Genomic DNA, 22,015 nt, shown 5'->3' on the forward strand with positions numbered 1-22,015 from the left:
TTATTATAATTTATTTATTTTTCTTTATTTGTCTTTAATTGGTAAAGGAAATGTATCCCCAGGCGATGTGGGTGGGGTTTAGGAGGGTTTGGGAGGTGTTGACCCGCTTGGATTTGGGGTTTGGAGGTGGGGTTAAGGTTGGGAAACCAGAGTGGGAGGCAAGGATGAAACAGGGATGCTGAAAGCTGCTCTGCATCCCAATTCCAGCATCCTGGGCCAGGCTGGATCCAAAGGGTCCCCATGGCATCCCAGAACCTCCAACAGCACCCCAGAACCTTCCATGGCATCCCAGGACCTCCCACCCCCCCAGGGCACCTTGTTCTGCCAGGTCACACCTGTCCCCATGTCCCCATGTCCCCACAGCCCTTGGAGCAGGGGGGTTCACCCCTCATGGACCCCAAATTCTGCCCCTTCCTCGCTACCGTAATTAATGAAGTTGGATAATAATTAACAGCGGTTAAAAGTATCCAGTGAATAAAAGAACAGTGGATCCAATTGGGTAATAATTAACAATTCTCTGCCTGACCCAGCTGTCCCCTCTCCTGCCCGGTGGCCTCGTGGCACTGTCCCAGTGCCATGTTCCACATTCCAGATCCCAGTGCCCTGTTCCAGATCCCAGTGCAGTGTCCCAGTCCCTGGTCCCTTCCCCTGGCACCTTTGGCTCCATTGTCCCTGTCCCCACTGCAGTGTCCTGGTGTCACAGTGCATGGCCCCAGTGTCCCCACATGTGCCCCCAGGATCCTGGATGATTGTCACAGAATTCCAGGATGGTTTGGGTTGGAAAGGACCTTAAAGCCACCCAGTGCCACCCCTGCCATGGCAGGGACACCTCACATTGTCCCAGGTGCCCCAAGCCCCAATGTCCAGCCTGGCCTTGGGGCTCCACACCTGGGCACAGCCTGGGTGCTCCAGGGGGCTGGGCACTGTCCCTAGGCACCATGTCAGTGTCCCCTGTCCCTGTGCACTGTCCCTGGGCACTGTCCTTGTCCTGTCTGTCGCTGTCCCACTGTCCCTGTGCACTCTCATTGTCCCGGCTCAATATCCCTGTGCACTGTCCCACTGTCCCTGTCCTGCTATGCCACTGTCCCTGTCCCAGTCCCTCTATCCCTTGTCCCCCCGTCCCAGTCCCACTGTCCCCATCCCCCTGTCCCTGCCCCGTCCCTATCCCCTTGTCCCCCTGTCCCTGTCCCCCCAGTCCCTCAGTCCCCATCCCTCTGTCCCTATCCCCCTGTCCCTGTCCCTGTTCCTGTCCCTCTGTCCCTATCCCCCTGTCCCTGTCCCTGTTCCTGTCCCTCTGTCCCAGTCGTTGTCCCTGTCCATCTGTCCCTGTCCCTGCAGTCCCTCCTGTCCCCGCCAGGCGGCGCCTCCCATCCCCGCTCTCCGTGCACTTCCCGCTCCGGCCGCCAGGGGGCGCCGGCAGCGCAGCGCCGGGAGGGGCCCGTTCCTGGAGCCGCGCGCTGATTGGTCGCGGCGCGGAGGGGGCCAATGTAAAGAGGGCGCTGATTGGGTAAGGTGCTGGGAAGACGATGTAAGACAGGCTCTGATTGGCCGCGCGTGTCCCCGCACGGAGAGGGAGAGGGAGCGGAACCGGGAGCGGAGCCGGGGCCGGTGCGGGGCCGGTGCGGGGCCGGTCCCGCCATGGAGGAGCCGGGCTGCGGGGCGCAGTTCCGCGCCGCCGTGCAGGTGATCCAGGGGCTGCCGCGGAGCGGTGAGTAGCGGCGGGGAGCGGGGCCGGGCGGGCGCGGCGTGGGCGGCCCCGCTGACCGTGCCCCGCAGGTGCGTACCGGCCCTCGTACGAGGAGATGCTGCGCTTCTACAGCTACTACAAACAGGCGACGGCGGGGCGCTGCCAGGGCCCGCGGCCCGGCTTCTGGGACCCCATCGGCCGCTACAAGTGGTAAGGGGGGCGTCCCGGTCCCGGTCCCGCTCCGGTTCTAGTCCGGGTCCGGGTCCAGAGCCGGTCTGGTCCCGGTCCCGCTCTGGTCCCCCTCCGGTCCCAGTCCCGCTCCGGTTCTGGTCCCGCTCCGCTCCCGGTCCGGTTCCGGTCCGGGGCCGCTCCCGCTCCCGGTCCCCCTCCCGGTCCCGGTCTTGGTCCTACTCCCGCTCAGGTTCCGGTCCGGTCCCGCTCCCCATCCGGTTCCGATCCGGGTCCGTTCCCGGTCCCGGTCCCTCTCCTGCTCCGGGTCCGGTCCCGGTTCCTCTCCTGCTCCGGGTCCGGTCCCGCTCCAGATCCCAGTCCCTGTTCCGGTCTGGGTCCGGTCCTGCTCCTGTCCCGCTCCGGTTCTGGTCCAGTTCCGCTCCCCCTCCGATTCCGGTCCCGGTCAACTCTGGTCCCGCTCCGGTTCTGGTCTGGTCCCGGTCCCGGTCCCGCTCCTGCTCCCGGTCCCAGTCCCGCTCCGGTTCTGGTCCAGTCACGGTTCCGGTCCCACTCCGGTTGCGCTCCAGGTCCGGTCCCGATCCCTGTCCCGGTCCCCTTCCCGCTCCCCCTCCGGTTCTGGTCGCGCTCCAGTTCTGGTCCCGCTCTGGGTCCAGTCCTGCTCCCGGTCCCTGTCCCTGTCCAGTCCCACTCCCGCTCCGGTCCCACTCCCGCTCCGGTTCCTCTCCGGTCCCGCTCCGGTCCGGTTCCGTTTCCTGTCCGGTTCCGGTCCCGCTGACGGCCCGGGCCCCGCAGGGACGCCTGGCACAGCCTGGGCGCGATGTCCAAGGAGGAGGCGATGGCCGCGTACGTGGCGGAGATGAAGAAGGTGGCGCAGAAGGTACCGGGGCGGGCGGCGGGGCCGGGCCGGGCAGTGCCCGGTGCCGCCCGGTGCCCGTGCCCAGCCGCGGCCTCCGCAGGTCATTGACACCGTGCCCATGGACGAGAGCACGCGGGAGATGTTCCGCTACTTCGAGCCGCTCTACGAGGTCATCCACGACATGCCCCGGCCCCCCGAGGCCTTCTTCGGGAGCACAGCGGGTGAGTGCGGCCGGGACCGGTGCTGCCCCCGGTGCTGCCCTCCTGCTGCCACCGGTACCGGCACCGGGTCCCGTTTGGCCCCGAGGGGACACGGTGGGGACACAGAGCATCCCAGAGACCCTGCAGGGGCACTGCTGCTGCTGCCAGAGGCTCTCTGGGCACGCCGGTGTCCCCTTGTGTGAGACTGGTGTCCCTTTGTGTGACAGAGGTGTCCCCTTGTGTGACACTGCTGTCCCTGTGTGTGGCACTGCTGTCCCTGTGTGTAACAGAGGTGTCCCTGTGTGTGACACTGGTGTGCCCTTGTGTGGCACTGATGTGACCCTGGTGTCCCCATGTGTGACACTGGTGTGCCTGTGTGTGACAGAGGTGTCCCCTTGTGTGGCACTGGTCCCCTTGTGTGACAGAGGTGTCCCTGTCTGTGACACTGCTGTCCCTTTGTGTGAGACTGCTGTCTCCTTGTGTGGCACCAGTGTCCCCATGTGTGACAGAGGTGTCCCCATGTGTGATACTAGTTCCCTGTGTGTGACACTGGTGTGACACAGGTGTCCCTCTGTGTGTGACAAAGGTGTCTCTCTGTGTGACACCAGTGTCCCTCTGTGTCCCAGGTGCTTTGTTCTCCATTTTGCTGCTGAACCCCTTTAAAAGGCAGACTTGGTTTTCCTCTGAAATTCAAAAACTGTGCCTAAACTGGTCATTATCCACTTGGAGTGTCCCTTACAGGTGACATTGTCACTTAAATCTAAACCTGGTGGCGCAACCAGCCCGAGGTGGCTGGAACTGAGGTGCAAAGCCCTGAGCTCCTCAAGGTGTGGAGTCATTTGTGTTAAAGGCTCCCAAATCACCTTCAGCCCCTGCAATCACAGCTGTGGTGGAGCAGAAAGGGAATTTCAGGGTGTGGAGCGTGGCAGGTGCCTCCAGCAGCTTCTGGTGTCCCTGTGTGTGGCTCTGGTGTCCCTGTGTGTGTGACTGGTGTCCCTGTGTGTGACTCTGGTATGTCCCTGTGTGTGGCTCTGGTGTCCCTGTGTGTGTGACTCTGTCGTCCCTCTGTGTGACTCTGTCCCTCTGTGTGACTGTCCCTGTGTGTGGCTCTGGTGTCCCTGTGTGTGACTGGTGTCCCTGTGTGTGTGGCTCTGGTGTCCCTCTGTGTGACTCTGTCCCTCTGTGTGGCTCTGGTGTCCCTGTGTGTGACAGAGCTCACAGAGCTGGGGCTCTGGGCAGCTTTGGGTTTGGTTATTTATCTATAAAGTATATAAAATTATAAAGCAGCACTTGGAAGGCAAACCATGGATGGATCCAGGTCCCACCAGGTCTCCAGAGCCTGGTGAATGTGGTGGCTGAGGCCAGGTCTGTCCTGGTGCCCTGGGAGGTGACAGCAGCCACACTCTGTGGGTCACAGCACGCCCTGAGCAGGATCTGGGGATGGGGAGGAGGATTTGGGGAATTTGAGGAGGATTTGGGAGGAGTGGCACTGCCCCTGTGTGGGGTGCAGCTGCCTTGTCCCCTCAGTGTCCCTGTGATGGCGAGGACAGGCTGGGGACAGCAGGGACAGCAGAGTGAGGGAAGGAGCAGCAGGGCAGCGTTGCCACACACCTGCCCAGGAGCAGGGAGCAAAGTCCTGGGGGCTGCTGGAAACCGGCTGGGATTAACCCCTTGGGTGCCAGGGGGGCTGGGGGCTGGCAGGGCCTCTCAGGGGGCTGCTGGCCCAGGTCCTTGGGGTGCTGCTGGCTCAGATCTCTGAGGTGCTGCTGTCCCAGATTCTGAGGTGCTGCTGGCCCAGATCTCTGAGGTGCTGCTGGCCCAGATCTTGGGGTGCTGCTGGTCCAGGTCTTTAGGGTGCTGGTGGCCCAGGTCTGTGGGGTTCTGCTGACCCAGGTTCTTGGGGTGCTGATGGCCTGGGTTCTGGGGTGGTGCTGTCTGAGGTCCTTGGGGTGCTGCTTGCCCAGATCTTTGGGGTGCTGCTGGCCCAGGTCCTCTCAGGTGCTGTTGGCCCAGGTTCTGGGGTGCTGCTCTCCCAGGTCCCTGGGGTGCTGCTGGCCCAGATTTGTGGGGTGTTTCTCTCCCAGGTTCTGGGGTGCTGCTGGCCACACAAGGCTCCTCCAGCCAGCACCTCTTGCCGTGGGCTCTGTTACTGTGGCTGTGCCCTGGGCTGTGGGCACTGCCAGGGGACAGCACTGTCACTGTCACTCACCCTCTGCCTGCTGCCCCAGGGGTTTGGGGACAGGGACACCCCACCAGCCCTGGGTGAGCAGGGTGCTGTGCACAGGGTGAGCCCAGGTGGGTTCCTGGCTCCTCTCCTTCCCTTGCCAGCTGCTGGCACCTCCCTGGCATTTCCACGGCCAGCCCAGCCAGGACAGCAGCTCTGAGGGCACCAAATGACCCAGCTGTGCCTTTCCCTCTGTGCAGAGAGCCAGGGACAGCAGGATGGCACCAGCCAGGATGGCACAGAGAGCAGCCCAGCTCCAGAGAGGCCCAGGGACAGCCTGCCAGGGCAGCAGCACATGCCAGGTTGGTGTTCCTGCCTTGGCAGAGCCCTGTGCAGCACAACCAGGGCTGGGGCATGGAGCTGTTGGCACCTCTGCCCCAGCCCTGGGTGCTCTGGGCACTGCCCAGGTCACAGGTCCAGCTCTCACTGGCTTTGTGGGGTTGGCTTTGCTGTGCAGAGGGGCCAGGATCTGCTAAACTGCAGGGACAAGGGGAGGCTGGTGCCCCCTGGGCTGGGAAATACCACCCTGGAAGGTCCCTGATCCACGAGGGGATGTTCTCCCGTGGCTCAAGCCCTGTTTGCAGCTTCCTTGGCACTGGGATTCACAGCACCAAGCCCTGGTGGCACCTCAGCCCTGGCTTTTGTCTCAGCCCTGCCTCGCTGTGCCCCCTCGAGGGCCCCTGGCTGTGCCCTGCGGTGGGCAGGGTGCTGCAGGGAGGTTCCTCCTCCTCCTGCTGCTGCTCCAGCCTTCCCCAGGAGCAAATATGGTCACAGAGCGAGTGCCAGTGTGCCAGCCTTGGGCTGTGTCCCTGCCTGTGCCACTGCTGCCCTGGGGGCTGTGCCAGTGGGACACCGTGGGCAGCAGAAAGGGGAATTCAGTCCTTGGCTTCATGGCCACGTGAGCAGAGCTGCAGTGCCTCAGTTTCCCTCTCCAGCCTCACCCTGGGCATGCTCATCCCCTGTCCCAGCTGTGCCCTCCACACAGCTGGGCACCCCTGCCCTGCCCTGGGCTCAGCCCTGTGCTTCCCTTCCAGGACCTGGGCTGGCTCCAGGCCCTGAAGTGACCCAAGTGACGAGTGACTCTGAGGGGGACACGTTCAGTGACACCCTGGAGCAGATGGAGCCTGAGAAGGTAACGGAGGAAGAGCTGGAGGTTTTGCCACCCCTGCTCTGCACAGCAGCACCCACCTGGGAGCTTCATAAAACCAGCGGGGACACCCTTGTGCAGCTCTCTCTGCTTTGTGTCACTCCTGGAGCGTGTCCCTGTCACTGGGGGATGCTGAGGAGCCTCAGGGACACCCTAGTGCAGCTCTCTGTGCTTTGTGTCACTCTTGGAGCGTGTCCCTGTCACTGGGGGATGCTGAGGAGCCTCCCCATTGCTGTGGTGAGGCTCCACCACATGGGTGCCACCACCCTGCCACGTTTGGTGCCATGCTGAAGCCTGTGGGTCTGGTGGAAGGAAGAAGGAAACCCCCCACTCTTTTGCCACCTCAAATCTGGGCGCTCACTCCCCTCAGATGTCACCTCCCAAACCAGAAATGCCACCAAAAATGCCACCCCAAGAGAAGCCCTGCACTGCTGCCCTGGCATTGCCCCCCTGCCCTGGGATGGGAATTGGGGTCTCAGGGCCCTTCTCTCCCCTCTCACAGGCTGGGCAGGTGCAGGGGCTCCCCCCAAAGAGCCCCCAGGCTGGGGCTGAGCCCCCAGAGCCTCTCAGTGCTGGGCAGGGCGAGCGGGGCGAAGGCAGAAGAGCCGAGGGGAGCAGCAGCAGCAGCACAGACCTGCCAGCCCTGGGCTCCGACACAGGTGGGTGCAGAGCTTGTCCCTGTGCCCCCTCCTGCTGCTGCCACCTCCATGGGCTGGCCTGGGGCATGAGGGGCTGAGTTTGGCTCCAGCACCCACAGCTGGGGGGTGCTCAGAAGCTGAAGGAAGCCACAAGTGTCCTGTGTGTGCATCCCCAAGCAGCTCAGCCCCTCCTTTGCCCATTTCCTGCAGTGGTACAGAATTGTCTGAGTTTGGGGGATGCAGGGCCCTGGTTCACCATGCCCAGCTCCTGCCCCTTGTCCTCTGGGTGTGGGTGGTGCCAAGGGTGAGCTGTGCCCAGCAGGGCAGGGGGGAAGCTGCTCCCTGTGCTCTGGAGGCCTTGGGGACAGCAGTGCCACTCACCTGATGCCACCCAGCACTGTCTGGGCACCACCAGGCCTTGAGCTGTGCCACTGCACCCTCTGTGCTGTCCCCAGACACTCTGGGGTGGCATTGCCACCCTGACCCGTGGGACTGGTGCCATTGCCTCACCTGGCACAGCCCACGTGTCTCACCCTTTCCCCTGTTGCTGTTCCCTTCCGGGCTGCCTGACCTTGGCACTGAACTTGTCCCCAGGGCTGGCAGTGAGTCCCTGCCTGTGTCCTGCTCCCCGCCTGGATTATGCAGGGTTTGCCAGCCTGATTTGGGCACGGGGACGGCCAGGGAGGAGCTGCCCGTGTCCTGCCCCATGGTGGCACCTTCACCAGGTGTGACCCACAGTACCCACTGCCACCACCAGGCAGTGTCACAGCGGTGCACGGCCCTGGGGACATCCTGTGGGTGGGCAGGTGCCCCGTGGGTGTCACTGCTCCCCGGTGGGTGCCAGCGCGGGGCGGGCAGTGCCAGCGTGCCCTGGCAGCCGTGTGCCCGTGGCTGTGCCCGCAGATGCCCGGCTGCCTGGGGAGCTGGAGGCGCAGGTGGCCGGCGCGGTGCGGGCGCTGCAGGAGGAGCTGCGGCGGGTGCGGGAGCGGCTCAGCCGCCTGGAGACGCTCGGGGCCGCCCAGGTACGGCCGGGGACAGCGCTGGGACAGAGCTGGGACAGAGCTGGGCTCGGCTCCGGGCCCTGCCACACGGTGTGGGGACACCCCGGCGCTTGGTGGTGGCAAATCCTGGCGGGGTGAGGCTGGTGGTGACCTGATCCTGCCCACGGTGGAGGCAGGGCTGTCCCTCGCTGTCACTGCTCCCCTCATTTCATTGCTCTACTTATTCTTAATGCCCCCTCATTCCCAGTGTCCTCCTCAGTTCCACTGAGCTTTCATTCCTGTTTCCCCCTCATTCCCACTGCACTCCTTATTCCCACTGCTCCCTCATTTCAAGTGTCTGCTCATTCCCAGTGCCCCCCTCATTCGCATTTTCCCCTCATTCCTGCCCCACTCATTCCCACTGCCCCCTTATTCTCGTTTCCCCCCTTTCATTCCTGTTTCCCCCTGATTCCCATTGCCCGGCTTACTCCCACCACTCCCCTCATTCCCATTTCCCCCCTCATTCCCACTGCTCCTCCTCATTCCTGCTGCCCCCGTTATTCCCATTGTCCCTCTCATTCCCATTCTCCCCCTAATTCCTGTTTCCCCCTCATTCCCACTGCTCCCTCATTCCCATTTGACCCCCTCATTCCCCCTGCACTCCTTATTCCTTGTTTTCCCTTCATTCCCTCTGCTCTCTCATTCCCTCTGCCCCCCTCATTCCCATTTCCCCCATTCCTGTTTCCCCCCTCATTGCCATTTCCCCCTCATTCCCTCTGCCCCCCAATTCCCATTGTCCCCCTCATTCCCATTTCCCCCTCGTTCCTGCCCCTCATTCCCTCTGTCCCCATGCTCCCGGCCCAGCTGCCCCCTCTGATCTCTGCACGGTCTCTCCAGCCGTTCCCTCCCTCTCCCAGGGGCTGGCAGGGGGTGCCCACCCCAGCTGCCCCCCAAACCCTCTCCTGTCTTGCAGGGACAGACAGACCCTGGCCTGGCACTCGCTCCACAGGTGAGTTGGGGCTGAAGGACGTGCTGTGGGTGGCCCTGCTGTCCCCCTGCCCACCTGAGCCCACGGGGGTGTGGGACCACAGCTGGGGAGCAGGTGACATCCATGGGGACGCAGCCAGGCATGCACACAGGAGGGGGGATGTCACCGGGACACCGAGCAGTGCTGAGGGTGTGTTCGCTGCCATCGGTGCCACCTCTGTCCCCGTTCCCCCGGCCAGGCCGTGTCCCGGTGGCGCCTGCCCGTGTCCCCACGCACGCTGCTCTTCCTGGCCACCTGGCCCTTCGTCACCCAGTGGCTGCTGCGCCACTGGCAGGGCAGGAAGAGGTGACCCCCGAGCACCGCCACCGCCACCGTTCCTCGCCATCCCGCTTCGCACGGAGCCACGCGGGAACCGCCTCAGCAGCCACCGGGACACCGGCACCGACACTGAGGGCCAGCACCGGGCCCCGCGCCGCCGCCGCCACGCACAGCCGGAGCAGGAGCAGCCCCGGGCCCGGCCCGGCCTCACCGGGGACAGCACCGAGCCTGCCTCGATTAAAGTCGCATTTTCGGTTCAGCCCCGCTGCCTGTGCCCTGCTGCCAGGGGAGGGGAGCGCGGCCCAACGCTCCGGCCTGGCCACTGTCCCTGCCTGGTCACCCCCTGTCCCCCTGTCCCTGGAGGTGGCCGTGGCCGCCCTGTCCCCCCGGCCAGCTTTGTCCCCAGGCCCCAGGCTGTCCCCCAGCCGGGTGCCGTGCCCACCCTGAGGGTGCCATCGGGCCGGTGCCACCGGCCCTGTTCGGGAAGCCCCTGGGCTCCCGGGACGTCCGTGAGGGGGTGCCCGCTGCGGGGCTGGGCAGGGCGGGTTCCACCCGCGGGTTCCTCCCCCCGTGAGGCCGCGGCTGCCCCAGGGCCCTCCTGTGCTGCTCCCCCTCAGGCACGGAACCCCCACACGGCTCCCCCCGCCCTGTGTCCCTCAGAGGGGCCCCCAAACCCCGCCAGCCCCCCCCGAACGTGGCGCCCGAGGGGGACATGGCCACCGTGGCTGGGGGTGGCAGGGCCGGGAACGGGATCGGTACCGGGACCGGCACAAGGCCCGAGGGCTCCCCATCCCCCTCCTTGGCCGTGCCCCTCCCCCCGCACCCCCCGGGCCTCGGGAGCGCGGCTCCGCACCGCCCCTGCCAAAAGGGACGCGGCGCCTTTAAGAGGGGACTTCTTTCCGCTTCGGTTTGTTTACATCTCCCTCCGCCAACTGCAGCACGGCCTGCACCACACAGTGCCGGGATCCTTCCGCTCGCCCCCTTCCCCCCCGGGCCCGGGCACCCCCGGAAGCCCTCCCGGCCCCCCCTACAGCCCAGCCTGGCTCGGTTCGGCCCGGTACAACCCCCCCGGGCCCGGGGCCGCAGCACGGCCGGCGGAACCTCCGCCGCGCGGGGACTCTTTTCGGACCGTGCCACAGCCCCGCCGTGGGGGTGCCGCGCGCGCTGCCCTCAGCGCGGGCCTGAAGGTCGCGGAGCGCGCGCGGCCCCGCGCACGGGGACTCCCCCGCCTCGTGGTATGGCCCGGTCCCGCCTTCTCCCCTTCGCGATTGGTGGCGCCGCGGAAGAGTGACGGCCACCTCGGCCAATGGTGGCCAGTCCCTGCAACGGCCAGGGGCGTGTCCTGGATGGCCGGCCTGCCTCCCGCGCCCGTTGATTGGCCGAGAGGCGGCACCGCCCGCGCGCTCGGGGCCGTGGCGGCGGCGCGGGGCGCGCGGCGGGGGCGGGTCCCAACGCGCGGCGGGGCGGGGCGCGCAGGGCGCCTGCGCCGGGCGGGGCGGGGCGCGCGCGGCTATAAAGGGAGCGGCCGCGGCCGAGGAGAGGCAGTCGGGAGCGGGCGGCGGCGGGTGCGGGTTGGGCCGTGGGGTGGTATTGCGGCGGGAGAGGCGGCGGCGGCGCGTGCAGTGCGCGCGGGGAGGCGGGCCCGGCGGCGTTAAACCTCCCCCGGGCCATGTCCCGGGCGGCCTGAGCGGGGCCAGCCCCCATGCGGCGCCGGTAGCGCCCGTCAGCGAGCGTAGCCGAGCGCAGCGCTATGGCCGACGCGGCGCCCGCTGAACCGGGGCCGGAGCCCCAGTGCGAAGCGGAGCCTCGCTCCGAGCCCGAGGCACGGCCGGAGCCGCAGTCCGAGCCCGAGCCGCAGCCCGAGCGCGGAGAGGCGCCGACGGAGGACGGCGATGCCGGGCGGCTGCCGCCCCCCGGGGCGGAGGCGGCGGCGGCGGGCGGCGCCGAGGGGCGGCCGCCGGCGGGCGGAGCGGGGCGTCCCGGCCTGGGCCCGCGGTACCGGGCCGTGGGACGCACCGAGGAGTGGCCGGTGAAGAAGAAGCACCGTCGGCGGCCGTCGAAGAAGAAGCGGCGCTGGAAGCCGTACTCGAAGCTGAGCTGGGAGGAGAAGCAGCAGTTCGACGAGCGGCAGAGCCTCCGCGCCTCCCGGCTGCGAGCGGAGATGTTCGCCAAGGGGCAGCCGGTGGCTCCCTACAACACCACGCAGTTCCTCATGGAGGACCATGACCAGGAGGAGCCCGACCTGAAAACCGGGCTGTACCCGCGGCGAGCGGCCGCCAAGTCGGACGACACGAGCGAGGAGGATTTCCTGGACGACGCTGCCGACGAGGACGGGGGCAGCGACGGGATGGGGGGGGACGGCAGCGAGTTTCTGCAGAGGGACTTCTCGGAGACCTACGAGCGGTACCATGTGGAGAGCCTGCAGAACATGAGCAAGCAGGAGCTGGTGAAGGAGTACCTGGAGCTGGAGAAGTGCCTGTCGCGCATGGAGGAGGAGAACAACCGGCTGAGGATGGAGAGCAAAAAAGCCAGCGGGGAAGCGGCGGACCCGGCGCGGGTGCAGGCGCTGGAGCGGGAGGTGGACAGGCTGCGAGCCGAGAACCTGCGGCTGCTGCGGGAGCAGGAGCTGCTGCCCCGGCAGGAAAAGGGCCCCTGCAAGCCGGGGGAGTGACACTGGGCCAGGGGGGGCGCGGGGGGGTTTTTACAGTGCTGGGTGGAACATTCGGTCCTTGTACAGAGTCGCCGCGGACCCTTTTTACGGGCTAAACTGCAGCTGGGTGGGCCGAGGGCTCCCCCTTTTTTAGGTGGCTGTGATGGGGTGAGGGGGGGGTTGATGTATTGGTGATATCTGGTTTATGATTTTTTTTTTTTTTTTTTTGTGTCTAAACCAAAAAAGAGAAAAAAAATTCCCCAGGAAAGCTGTAAATTGGCCAAAACTGACTATAAAAAAAATACAGAGGTCTAATAAATTTAATTACTTGTAACTGTAATAGTTTTGGTGTGATTTCTCGAAAATAATCAGGATGGCATTCCACCAGGGAATACATCCTGGATTATTTTCATCCTGTTATAACTGTTTGATTAAACTTAGTTGTAATTCCCCGCTTAACCCTTTTTGTTATTATTTTCCCCTATTTATTTTCAATTTTAATTCTGCTTAATGAGCTGAAATAATTAAAAGTACCTGGAAGGGGGGGTGAAATGGTGTGTGATGGACACAGAGTAGGAGTAGCCTCAAGTCTTTCTGTTTGCCTAAGGCTCACTTAAACTTGACTCTGTTTCCCAGCAGCTGTGCAGGAATCCAGGTCATTAACTGAAATCTGGGCAAAAACTGCCCCAAAATAATAATAATAAAAAAAAAAATACTTAAAGCTACAAGTGAGAAGAAAAACATTAAAGTTTTGGAGCAACCCAAGGAAAAGTTTTGGTAGTCAGCACTTGGCCTCTGAAATGGCTGACGAGGGAAAGGCGATGGCTCAACCTCCCTCCTGCTGCACCTGAGAGAGAGGGGGAGGAGGAGGAGGAGGAGGAGGGAGAAGCTCCGAGCCTGGAGCTTTTTTGGGGGGGTGAAAAGGTGCATGAAGGGGTGAAGTTGGGGATGGGGCTGGGAGGTGATGAAAGCTGGACCTGGTGAGGCAGGAGCCGGGATGGGCCTGGAAATGGGGGAATCGGGGATTCACACAGAGCCTGAGGGGAGAGGAGGGGATGGGGCTGTCCCAGCGCTCCGGGGGCATCAGGAACCAGGATGGGCCTGGAAATGGGGGAATTGGGCATTTCCATAAACCCCGAGGGGCTTGGGAAGGGCAGGGGAGGGGGACGGGGCTGTCCCAGAGCTCCGGGGACAGCAGGAGCGGGATGGGCCCAGGAATGGGGGAATCGGGCATTCACACAAAACCTGAGGGGAGAAGAGGGGACGGGGGTGTCCCAGGGCTCGGGGGACAGCAGGAGCGGGATGGGCGCGGGCAGCTGCCCTGCAATGGGGGATTGGGCATTTCCACAGAACCGGAGGGGGATGGGGCTGTCCCAGCGCTCCAGGGACAGCAAGAGCCGGGATGTGCCCGGGCAGCTGCTCGGGAATGGGGGAATTGGGGAACTGGACATTTCCATAAAACCTGAGGGGGACGGGGCTGTCCCAGAGCTCCGGGGGCAGCAGGAACCGGGATCGGCCTGGAAATGGGGAATTGGGCATTTCCATAAAACCCAAGGGGAGGGGAAGGACAGAGGAAGGGGACGGGGCTATCCCAGTTCTCTGGGGACAGCAGGAGCCGGAATGGGCCCAGGAATGGGGGATATGGGCATTTCCACAAAACCCGAAGGCTCAGGAAGGGGATGGGGCTGTCCCAGCGCTCAGGGGACAACAGAAGCAGGATGGGCCCGGACAGCTGCCCAGCAATGGGGGAATTGGGCATTTCCACAAAACCCAGGGCTTGGGAAGGGCAGGGGAGGGGGACGCGGCGATCCCGGTTCTCTGGGAAAAGCAGGAGCCGGGATAGGCCCGGGCAGCTGCCCGGGAATGGGGGAATTGGGGAACTGGGCATTCCCACAGATCCCGATGGGGACGGGGCTGTCCCAGCACTGCCAGGCAGGCCCGGTGTGATCGGCTCGGGGCTGGAACGGTCCCACCAGGTTTAACCCCAGCCTGGCCAAACCCCCGCGGCTCCACGGGGGAAAACCAGCCGTGTTCAGGGGGAGAGCACAGCGATGTCCCCAGCGCAGATAGGGCGGTGTAAAATCGGGGGAAGGGGGAATTACAGCGATTTCTGTGCCCCCCATCCCCCATCCAGCTCCGGGCACGGCGGGGGGAAGGAAACGAGCCAGGGCCACTTGCTCAAGGGCCCGGGAGCTCCTTCCCTGTGCCATGACATCACCGCAGCGCCGGGGAGGGGACAGCGATGATGTGCGGGATCCTGCGGGCTGCGATGGGGCCGAGCCCCCCTGCTCCTCCGGCCCGATGCTTCCCCGCCGTTTGTTCCCCTGCAGAGCGATTTTCTGTCCGCGATTCCCACAAGAGGCGTTTCCTCACGGGGTCCCTGATGGTCCCAGCTCTGTGAAATGCAGCTCCCGGCACCTGTTTTGTGGGAAAAGCTCCATCCAAGGGGATATTCTCAGGTTTTGCCCTCAACCACTCACCCCACACCCTGTCAGGTTCAGGTCCCTGGAATAAATATTTTCTCTGCAAATGATTTTTAAAAATACAACTTAGAAAAATCCAAAGCAAACAAACCAACTAAAAGGACCATAATGATCAACTCTCCAACCTCCTCTACCCACACCAAGTTCTCCTGCTTTATTCCATGGTGTTTTCTCCTGATCCCAAGGGCTCAGTGCAGCTCCTGCAGACACAGACCAGGGACATCTGGGGACCTTTGGAACCTCTGAGTGGCTCAGTAATGGGCAGGGAGCTCCTCATCCCAAGGTTTGCCACAAACTCCTGACTGGAGCTCACCTGTGTGAGCACAGAGCCACAGCAGCGGGATCAGCCTGGCACAGCTCAGCTTGCAACCAGAATCATGGAATGGTTTGGGTTGGATGTGACCTTCAAGACCATCCAGTGCCAACCTTGCCATGGTGAGGAGGGCCTGGCAGAGGTGCCCAGAGCAGCTGTGGCTGGTCCTGGATCCTTGGGAGTGTCCAAATCCAGGCTTGGAGCAGCTGGTGCCATGGCAAGGGGTGGTATGAGATGGGCTTTAGAGTCTCTTCCCACCCAAAGCATTCCATGATTCTGTGGACAGGCAGCAATCACTTCCCCAGGGCTCCATGGCTGTGGGAACACTAACACTGGATTTGGGGCACCTGGGAACACAGAGCATTGGAAGACCCTCTTTTGTTTTCAGAAGAAAGGGCTGAAATTCTGTCAGCACCAACACAAAAATGGAGACTGCTCCACCTCATGTGCAGGAATGGCCTTTCCCTTTGGACAGGAGCGGTGCAGATCCCTGGAAACACCACAAATCCAAGGAGGAAGTGTCTGCTGGGGTGAGGTGAGCCCCAAATCCTGCCCTGGGATTGAGCAGCCCCTTGGGGTCACTCCTGGTGCTCCTTCTATGCCAGAGTTACACCCAGCGCACAGCTTGGGCACCTCACCTGCCCCAACTCCCCTCACTGTCTCCACCTTCCCAGGACATGTTGGTGACTCTGGATGACACAAGTGGCATTTTGGTGAAACAAAAAACCTGGCAGCTCCAGCCCCTCGGGATTGTTCCCCTTCTGCTCCCCACAAACCCTGTGACACCTGGGCAGGTGCAAAGCTCACAGCTCAAACCAAGTGTGACCCTCATGAGTTGGACAAAATCAGCTTGAAATGGCATTTTCAGCTGTCACAAGCATTTGAAGACACACACAGTAAAACTCCCAGCCTTGGAAATGCAGCTGGGATGTAAAATATTATGGAATTATAGAATGGATGGGGTTGGAGGAACCTTAAAGATCAGTTCCACCCCACTGCCATAGGCAGGGACACCTTCCAGAGTCCCAGGTTGCTCCAAGCCCTGCCCAACATGGCCTTGGACACTTCCAGGGCTGGGGCAGCCATCACTTTTCCATATTATGCTTTGGAATTCAGGACCTGCTAAAGCAACATCTGCAGAGTCACAACAACAAATACAATTAAAAAAAAAAAAAGGAGAAAAATACAACACCCCACCCACCAAGTGCCTAAATGTAAAATAATCTGGTTTTAACTGGCTGACCCACGTCTGACAGCACAATCCACACTTAGAGCAGAAGGCTCCCAAATCTCCCTGTTTTAAACCTAAACCCAGCCCCACAAATACCAGGGGATGAGCCGGTGTTATCGAGGCAGCAACAGGGCTGGCAACAGGAGCTCCACTGAGGAACCGCGGGGAGGCTGCGCCAGCTCAATCCCTCCCCCCCCAAAAAAAGCCATTTTTAGTTTTTAAAGAGCTGGGGTTTGACTTTGCACGGGGTAAACAACGCAGCAGGTGCTTGGCCAGCCCCGGAGGGGCATCGCTCCCTGCGAGCCCGGGTCGGTCGCGTTTGTTACCGCCCGAGAAGTTCCCCCGGGCCCTGGCAACAACCGAACGCTTTTGTTTTTGAGTCTCGGAGCTCCCCGCCGGGGAGGCCATGTTAGCTGAAATCCACTGGATCCGGCCGGGATCGCTCCGGGAACCCCGCGGGCTTTGGCTGAAATGTGTGAAACAAAGGATTAAATAAATATCAGGGATGATCTCCCCCCCACCCAACCCGCGGGGTGTGAGGGACGGGACCCCGGCACACCCAGCCCCGATTTCCCTCAGAGGTGCGCTGTTCCTCCCCTCGCTGCTCCTCACGGGGCTCAGGCAGGGCCAGCCCCGCACCAGATCGGGCTGCGGCCATGAGAAATCTTCAGATACCGTTTAACGCTAATTTTGATCGAAAAACAACCCCAGCCCCCGCCCAGTAACGCAGGTACAGCCGGAGAGCTCCGGGCCGGGCTCCTCCACCCCACCGGCTCAGCTCCGTGAGCTCCGCTCCCGGAGCGCTGACGGTGGCGCCGCGGTACCGCCTCCCATTAGGGGCCCCACGCTCCGCTCGCGGGACAGAGCCCCGCCTGGGCCGCCCGTGCTGCCGCCTCAGGGCCGCGGACGGGAGCGGGCCCGGCCCGGCCCCTCACACACAAAATGGCGGCGGCGGCACCGCTCCCGCTCCCGTTCCGCCCGCCCGGCCGCCATAGTCGCCGTCCCGGCTCCGCCGCTCTCCAGCCAATCAGAAGCCGCCGTGCCTCTGCGTGACGGCTCGGCGAAGCCAATAGAAACGCGATTTGCACAGGAAAAGGCGGTGCCTCTTCCACCGCGAGGCATTATGGGGGTTGCAGTCCACCAGCGCATTGCGATAGTGGGACCGGGATGGTTGCGGACTCGCCGCCCCAGGATGCCCCGCGGCCGCACGTGGCGGGCGCTGTGTCACGGCGGGAGGCGGAGGAACCGGGCCCGGTTCCGCCGCGGGGGCGGGACAGCGAACACCGAACATGGAGGCCTCCCTCAGGCCTTGATATCGTCAGGGGGGCCTTGCAGGGCCCGTGGGGCTCCGGGAAGAGGGTTTTGGCCGGGATGGCGACACCGAAAGCCCTGAGGGCTGCTCGGCCGGGGCGGCCCAGAGACCGAGGCCTTGCTCAGGGACGGGCCTGGATCGAGGGGGTGACCCCAGAGCCTCAGGGCCCCAGATGAGGGTGCCTTTCTCTTCAGCCGTCTGAATTTAACTCCCTAATGCTCTGTCCTTCTCCAGAACCATTCCAACAGCAGCAGCCACAGATCAGGATCAAAATTGGCACCCAGAGATGGCAATTAGATGGATCCCAATTAGCAGACACAGACCACAATGTCCCCTCAGCACGGTGGGAGCTCGGTGTGCTCAGGGGGTGACAGTTCTCCCCCAAAATCACCCGGTTTGTGACAATTCTCCCCTAAAATCACCAGTCTGCCCAATTCCAGCTCTCCCAAGGGCTCCTCCCAGGCTTATCTGGCCTCCATCTCACGTCTCAAGGAGAGAAGTGACCCACAAGGCAAAGTCCAGGAGCTTTCCCAAGGATTTCAAGGGATTTTTCCCCCACTGGTTGTGCCCTTTGCTGGCTGAGCCCTGTGGGGTGTGGACAGGGGAGTTCAGTCAGGGATTGTAAGAGAATGTGTCCTTGGGGGATCAGGGCATGTAAAAGGCAAAAATAAGCAATACAGTTTGTAAATAAAAGGAATAAAAATCTCAAAAAATTCTCACTACCAACCTAAAATGTCTGTCCCTTCAAAGTTGGTTGTCTTGAACTCCCATTTTCTGGGGCAGGCTGGGCCCTGTCCCTGTCCCTGTGTGATTTTTGGGAAGGAACAGTTCAGGGAATCAGCCTGAGCAGCCACTTGAAGCCTTTGGAATGAAGTTCTGATGTTACAAAACGACAAAGGGGGATGGTTTTTTTGGTTTGGTTTTTTTTTGGTTTTTTGGGTTTTTTTTGTGGGGGGGTGTTTTTTGGTTTTGTTTTGTTTTGTTTTGTTTTGTTTTGTTTTGTTTTGTCCCTTCCCTTCCCTTCCCTTCCCTTCCCTTCCCTTCCCTTCCCTTCCCTCAGCACCAGGGGAGCCCGCAGGGCTCTGGATGAGGCAGGAACACCCTGGGCTGCTGATAAAGCTGATAACCAACCCCTCGGGGCGTTGTGCTTATCTCTGAGCCCAGCTCCGTGCCTTTGGCCACCGTGGGCTCTCTGAAGTGCCATTATTTGTCACTTTGTGGGGTTTTTGTGAGGCTGCAGAGTCAATCCCCCTCCCCAGGGCTCTCCTCAGCCCATCCCTGACTCCCTGCACCCTCCTGGGCCTGCAGGAGCAGCTCCAGGGTTCCGGGGCTGCCTGGAGGAGCTGGATCAGCCAAGCCCACAGAGGCACAGGCTGATTCCCGAGCTGGTGCCAGAGATACCGTGCTTTAGAGATCCAGATTGATTTATTTTTATTTGCCGTGTGTTTGGGTCTTTTCCAGCCACATTTTAGCTCCTCCACAACCCAACGTGTCTGGCTGAGCACTGCCACCTCTGGGTCCTCCCAAAGCCAGGGTGCCACAACCCTTTCCACGCTGTCAGGAATAATTTTGGGGCGATGGATGTTTGCACAAGCCTGATCCTGCAGAACGGGGTTTGACCCCAGCTCCCAGCAGCCACCACAACTCCCAGTGCCTACACCCAGCACTGAGCTGCCGGCACCCAGATCTGCAGCTCCCGGCATCCATCCCCCAGAATTCCACATCCCAGCATCCCAGAATTCCATGTCCCAACACCCCGCATCCATCCCCAGCATTCCCTGTCCCAGTATCCTGCATCCATCCCCCAGCATTCCCTGTCCCAACTCCCGGGTCCCAGTGTTCCCAGTGCTCCCAGTATGCATCAGCCACAGCTCCCAGTTCTCTCCTCCCAGCGCTCCCACCGTGCATCAGCCATGACTTCCAGCACGCAACACTCATCTCCCAGCGCTCCCATTTCCACCCGCAGCCTGCACCCAGCTCCAGTGCTCCCAGCACCTGCACCCAGTTCCCAGTAATTCCAGTATTCCCAGCACTGATCTCCGAGTGTTTCCAGCGCTCCCAGCTCTACACACCCAGCCCCCAGTGCTCCCAGCATCCATCTCCCAGCGCTCCCAAAGCTCCCAGTGCTCCCAGCATTCGATTCCCAGCGCTCCCAGTATCCAGCTCCCAATGCTCCCAGTGCTCCCAGCACTCCCAGCTCTCCCAGCACCCAGTTCCTACTGCTCCCAGTGCTCCTATCTCCCAGTATCCAGCTCCCAATGCTCCCAGCACTCCCGGCGCTCCCAGTGTTCCCAGCATCCATCTCCCAGCATCCAGCTCCCAGTGCTCCCAGTGTTCCCATCTCCCAGTATCCAGCTCCCAGTGCTCCCAGCACTCCCAGTGCTCCCAGCCATCCCAGAACTCCCAGAATCCAGCTCCCAATGCTCCCAGCGCTCCCATCTCCCAGCACTCCCAGTGCTGCCAGCATCCATCTCCCAGCACTCCCAGCACTCCCAGTGCTCCCAACACTCCCAGTGCTCCCAGCGCTCCCAGCATCCAGCTCCCAGTGCTCCCAGCGCTCCCAGCATCCAGCTCCCAGTATTCCCAGCGCTCCCAGCATCCATCTCTCAGTGCTCTCATTGTTCCCAGTGTTCCCAGTGCTCCCAGTGTTCCCAGTGCTCCCATCACTCCCAGTATTCCCACTGTTCCCAGTGTTCCCAGTGCTCCCATCACTCCCAGTATTCCCACTGTTCCCCGTGTTCCCAGTGTTCCCATCACTCCCATCACTCCCAGTGTTCCCACTGTTCCCAGTGTTCCCAGTGCTCCCATCACTCCCAGTACTCCCATCACTCCCAGTGTTCCCAGTGTTCCCAGTGCTCCCAGTTCCCGGCCGCTCCCCCTCCCGCGAGCGCTGCGGGGCGCCAGAGCCGCACACGTGCGCTCCGCCTGGCCCCGCCCACATTTCCCAACAAGGACATGGCCACGCCCACATCGCTGCGCAACCCGGAAGCCGTGCTCCGAACATCCCGCCCACCACCATAGCCCCGCCCCCACCGCCTGCGGGGCCGGCCCCGCCCACCAGCGGCGCCCCCCCCGCTGTTGGCCCCGCCCCCCGTGTCCCCCCGTGTCCCCTCCCGTGTCCCTCAGGTGTCCCCAAACCTTGCCATGTCCCCTGTGCTTCCTTGTCCCTCCATCCGGGGTGTCCCCACCATGGTGTCCCCCTGGAGTCCCCCCGTGTGCCCCCATGTCCCCTACTGTGTCCCTCTGTGTGCCCCTGTGTCCCCCGGGTGTCCCCACCCCTTGCCACGTCCCCTGTGCTTCCATCCTGGGTGTCCCTGCTGCCCCCACCTCTGGTGTCCCCCTGGAGTCCCCCCGTGTCCCCCCATGTGCCCCCCGTGTCCCTCTGTGTGCCCCCATGTCCCCCAGGTGTCCCCAGACCTTCCCATGTCCCCTGTGCCCCCATGTCCCTCCATCCGGGCTGTCCCTGGTGCCCCCACCGCTGGTGTCCCCATGGAGTCCCCCCGTGTCCCCCCATGTCCCCTCCCATGTCCCTCTGTGTGCCCCCGTGTCACCCAACGTTTCCAGGTCCCCTGTGCTTCCTTGTCCCTCCATCCGGGCTGTCCCTGCTGTCCCCACCTCTGGTGTCCCCCTGAAGTCCCTCATGTGCCCCCATGTCCCCTCCCGTGTCCCTCGGACGTCCCCTGTGTTCCTCTGATGTCCCCTGTGTCCCTCCGATGTCCCCTGTGTCCCTCCGATGTCCCCTGTCCCCTGCATGTCTTCTGCATCCCTCCATCTGCTCCATGGCCTCTGCGGGCCCTTGTGGCTCCCATGTCCCCCCCTGTCCCCAGTGTCCGCTACCTTCCCTGTGTCCCCTCCATGCTCCCCTGGTCCCCCTAAGTCCCTTGACTACCCCCCTGTGTCCCCATGCCCATGGTGTCTCCTGTGCTCATGTCCTTCATGTGCCCCTCAAGTCCATGGTGCCCTCCATGTCCCCATGTCACCCATGTCCCCATGCACGTCTGGCACATGTGCTGAGTCTTTCATCTTGGGGAAATGGGGAACAGGGACTGTGCCATCCCTGGGTGATGGGAACAGGGACAATGTCCCTTCTGGGTGATGGGAACAGGGACTGTGTCCCCTCTGAGTGATGGGAACAGGGACTGTGCCACCCCTGGGTGATGGTAACAGGGACAATGTCCCTTCTGAGTGATGGGAACAGGGACTGTGTCCCTCTGAGGCCATCGAGCCCTTCCCTCAGGCACAAGGGGCTCAAGGACAGACAGACAGACAGACAGACAGCCACTGATGTGACCCTGTCCCTCCTGCTGTCACTCAGCACCAAGGTGACACCGTTTATTGAGGGACCTACAGAAAACAGAGGCAGCTGAACCTGCCCAGAGGGTCCTGACTGAGCCCAAAGGGGAAGGAGGGGATGCAGGGGGCGTCGGGGTGAACTGGGGGGGTCTGGTGGGCACCCCATAGGCAGCACGAGTGGGTTTGGGGTTGGGGGAATCTCTGGGCAGATGGGGACACCTTGACCCCCAAAGCACCACACATGGCTGCCTGGTGTGACTACTAATGATTAATTAATTCAATTAATTCATTCATTTTATAGAGCACAAGGAGAAGGGGTTAAGGCACAAGGGAGGGGACAAATCCGGAGGCAGAGGGGTGGGACAGGGCCGGTAAATGGAGCTGTCGGTAACGAGACAGGATTGATCTGCTGTCGATCCCTGCAGCTGCTGCTGTCTCATGGCTGCGATGCTCCATCCCCCGAGGGATTCCCCTCCATCCCGGCACATCCCGCAGCACCTGGG

At 62.6% G+C, this 22,015-nt stretch overlaps 2 protein-coding genes across 2 annotated transcripts; both read left to right on the forward strand.

Annotated features, from left to right (window-relative positions):
• The first annotated feature begins 1,629 nt into the window (after positions 1-1,629).
• On the forward strand, positions 1,630-9,359 carry ACBD4 (acyl-CoA binding domain containing 4). Its single transcript, XM_054281616.1, has 10 exons — positions 1,630-1,708; positions 1,777-1,897; positions 2,672-2,756; positions 2,836-2,956; positions 5,360-5,461; positions 6,194-6,291; positions 6,809-6,965; positions 7,848-7,966; positions 8,898-8,933; positions 9,151-9,359. Exons 1-10 carry the CDS (start codon positions 1,639-1,641, stop codon positions 9,259-9,261), a joined length of 1,020 nt encoding a protein of 339 aa, XP_054137591.1. The 5' UTR covers positions 1,630-1,638; the 3' UTR covers positions 9,262-9,359.
• Positions 9,360-10,842: 1,483 nt separating this feature from the next.
• HEXIM1 (HEXIM P-TEFb complex subunit 1) lies at positions 10,843-12,585 on the forward strand. The gene has a single exon (XM_054281617.1). The coding sequence runs from the start codon at positions 10,981-10,983 to the stop codon at positions 11,899-11,901; it is 921 nt and encodes a 306-aa protein (XP_054137592.1). The 5' UTR covers positions 10,843-10,980; the 3' UTR covers positions 11,902-12,585.
• The last annotated feature ends 9,430 nt before the right edge of the window (positions 12,586-22,015 follow it).

Source organism: Melozone crissalis, unplaced genomic scaffold (assembly GCF_028551555.1).
Source record: "Melozone crissalis strain CALT ecotype California unplaced genomic scaffold, PUWL_Pcris_2 ptg000032l_1, whole genome shotgun sequence".
Classification (NCBI taxonomy): domain Eukaryota; kingdom Metazoa; phylum Chordata; class Aves; order Passeriformes; family Passerellidae; genus Melozone; species Melozone crissalis.

What these genes read in the sequence shown, in the direction of transcription:
- ACBD4 (XM_054281616.1), top strand. Translation starts at nt 1,639, where the DNA reads ATGGAGGAGCCGGGCTGCGGGGCGCAGTTCCGCGCCGCCGTGCAGGTG. An exon ending in AGGGCAGCAGCACATGCCAG is followed by an intron (nt 5,462 to 6,193) that starts GTTGGTGTTCCT and finishes CTTCCCTTCCAG; the next exon opens with GACCTGGGCTGGCTCCAGGC. An exon ending in GCCTGGCACTCGCTCCACAG is followed by an intron (nt 8,934 to 9,150) that starts GTGAGTTGGGGC and finishes TCCCCCGGCCAG; the next exon opens with GCCGTGTCCCGGTGGCGCCT.
- HEXIM1 (XM_054281617.1), top strand. Translation starts at nt 10,981, where the DNA reads ATGGCCGACGCGGCGCCCGCTGAACCGGGGCCGGAGCCCCAGTGCGAA.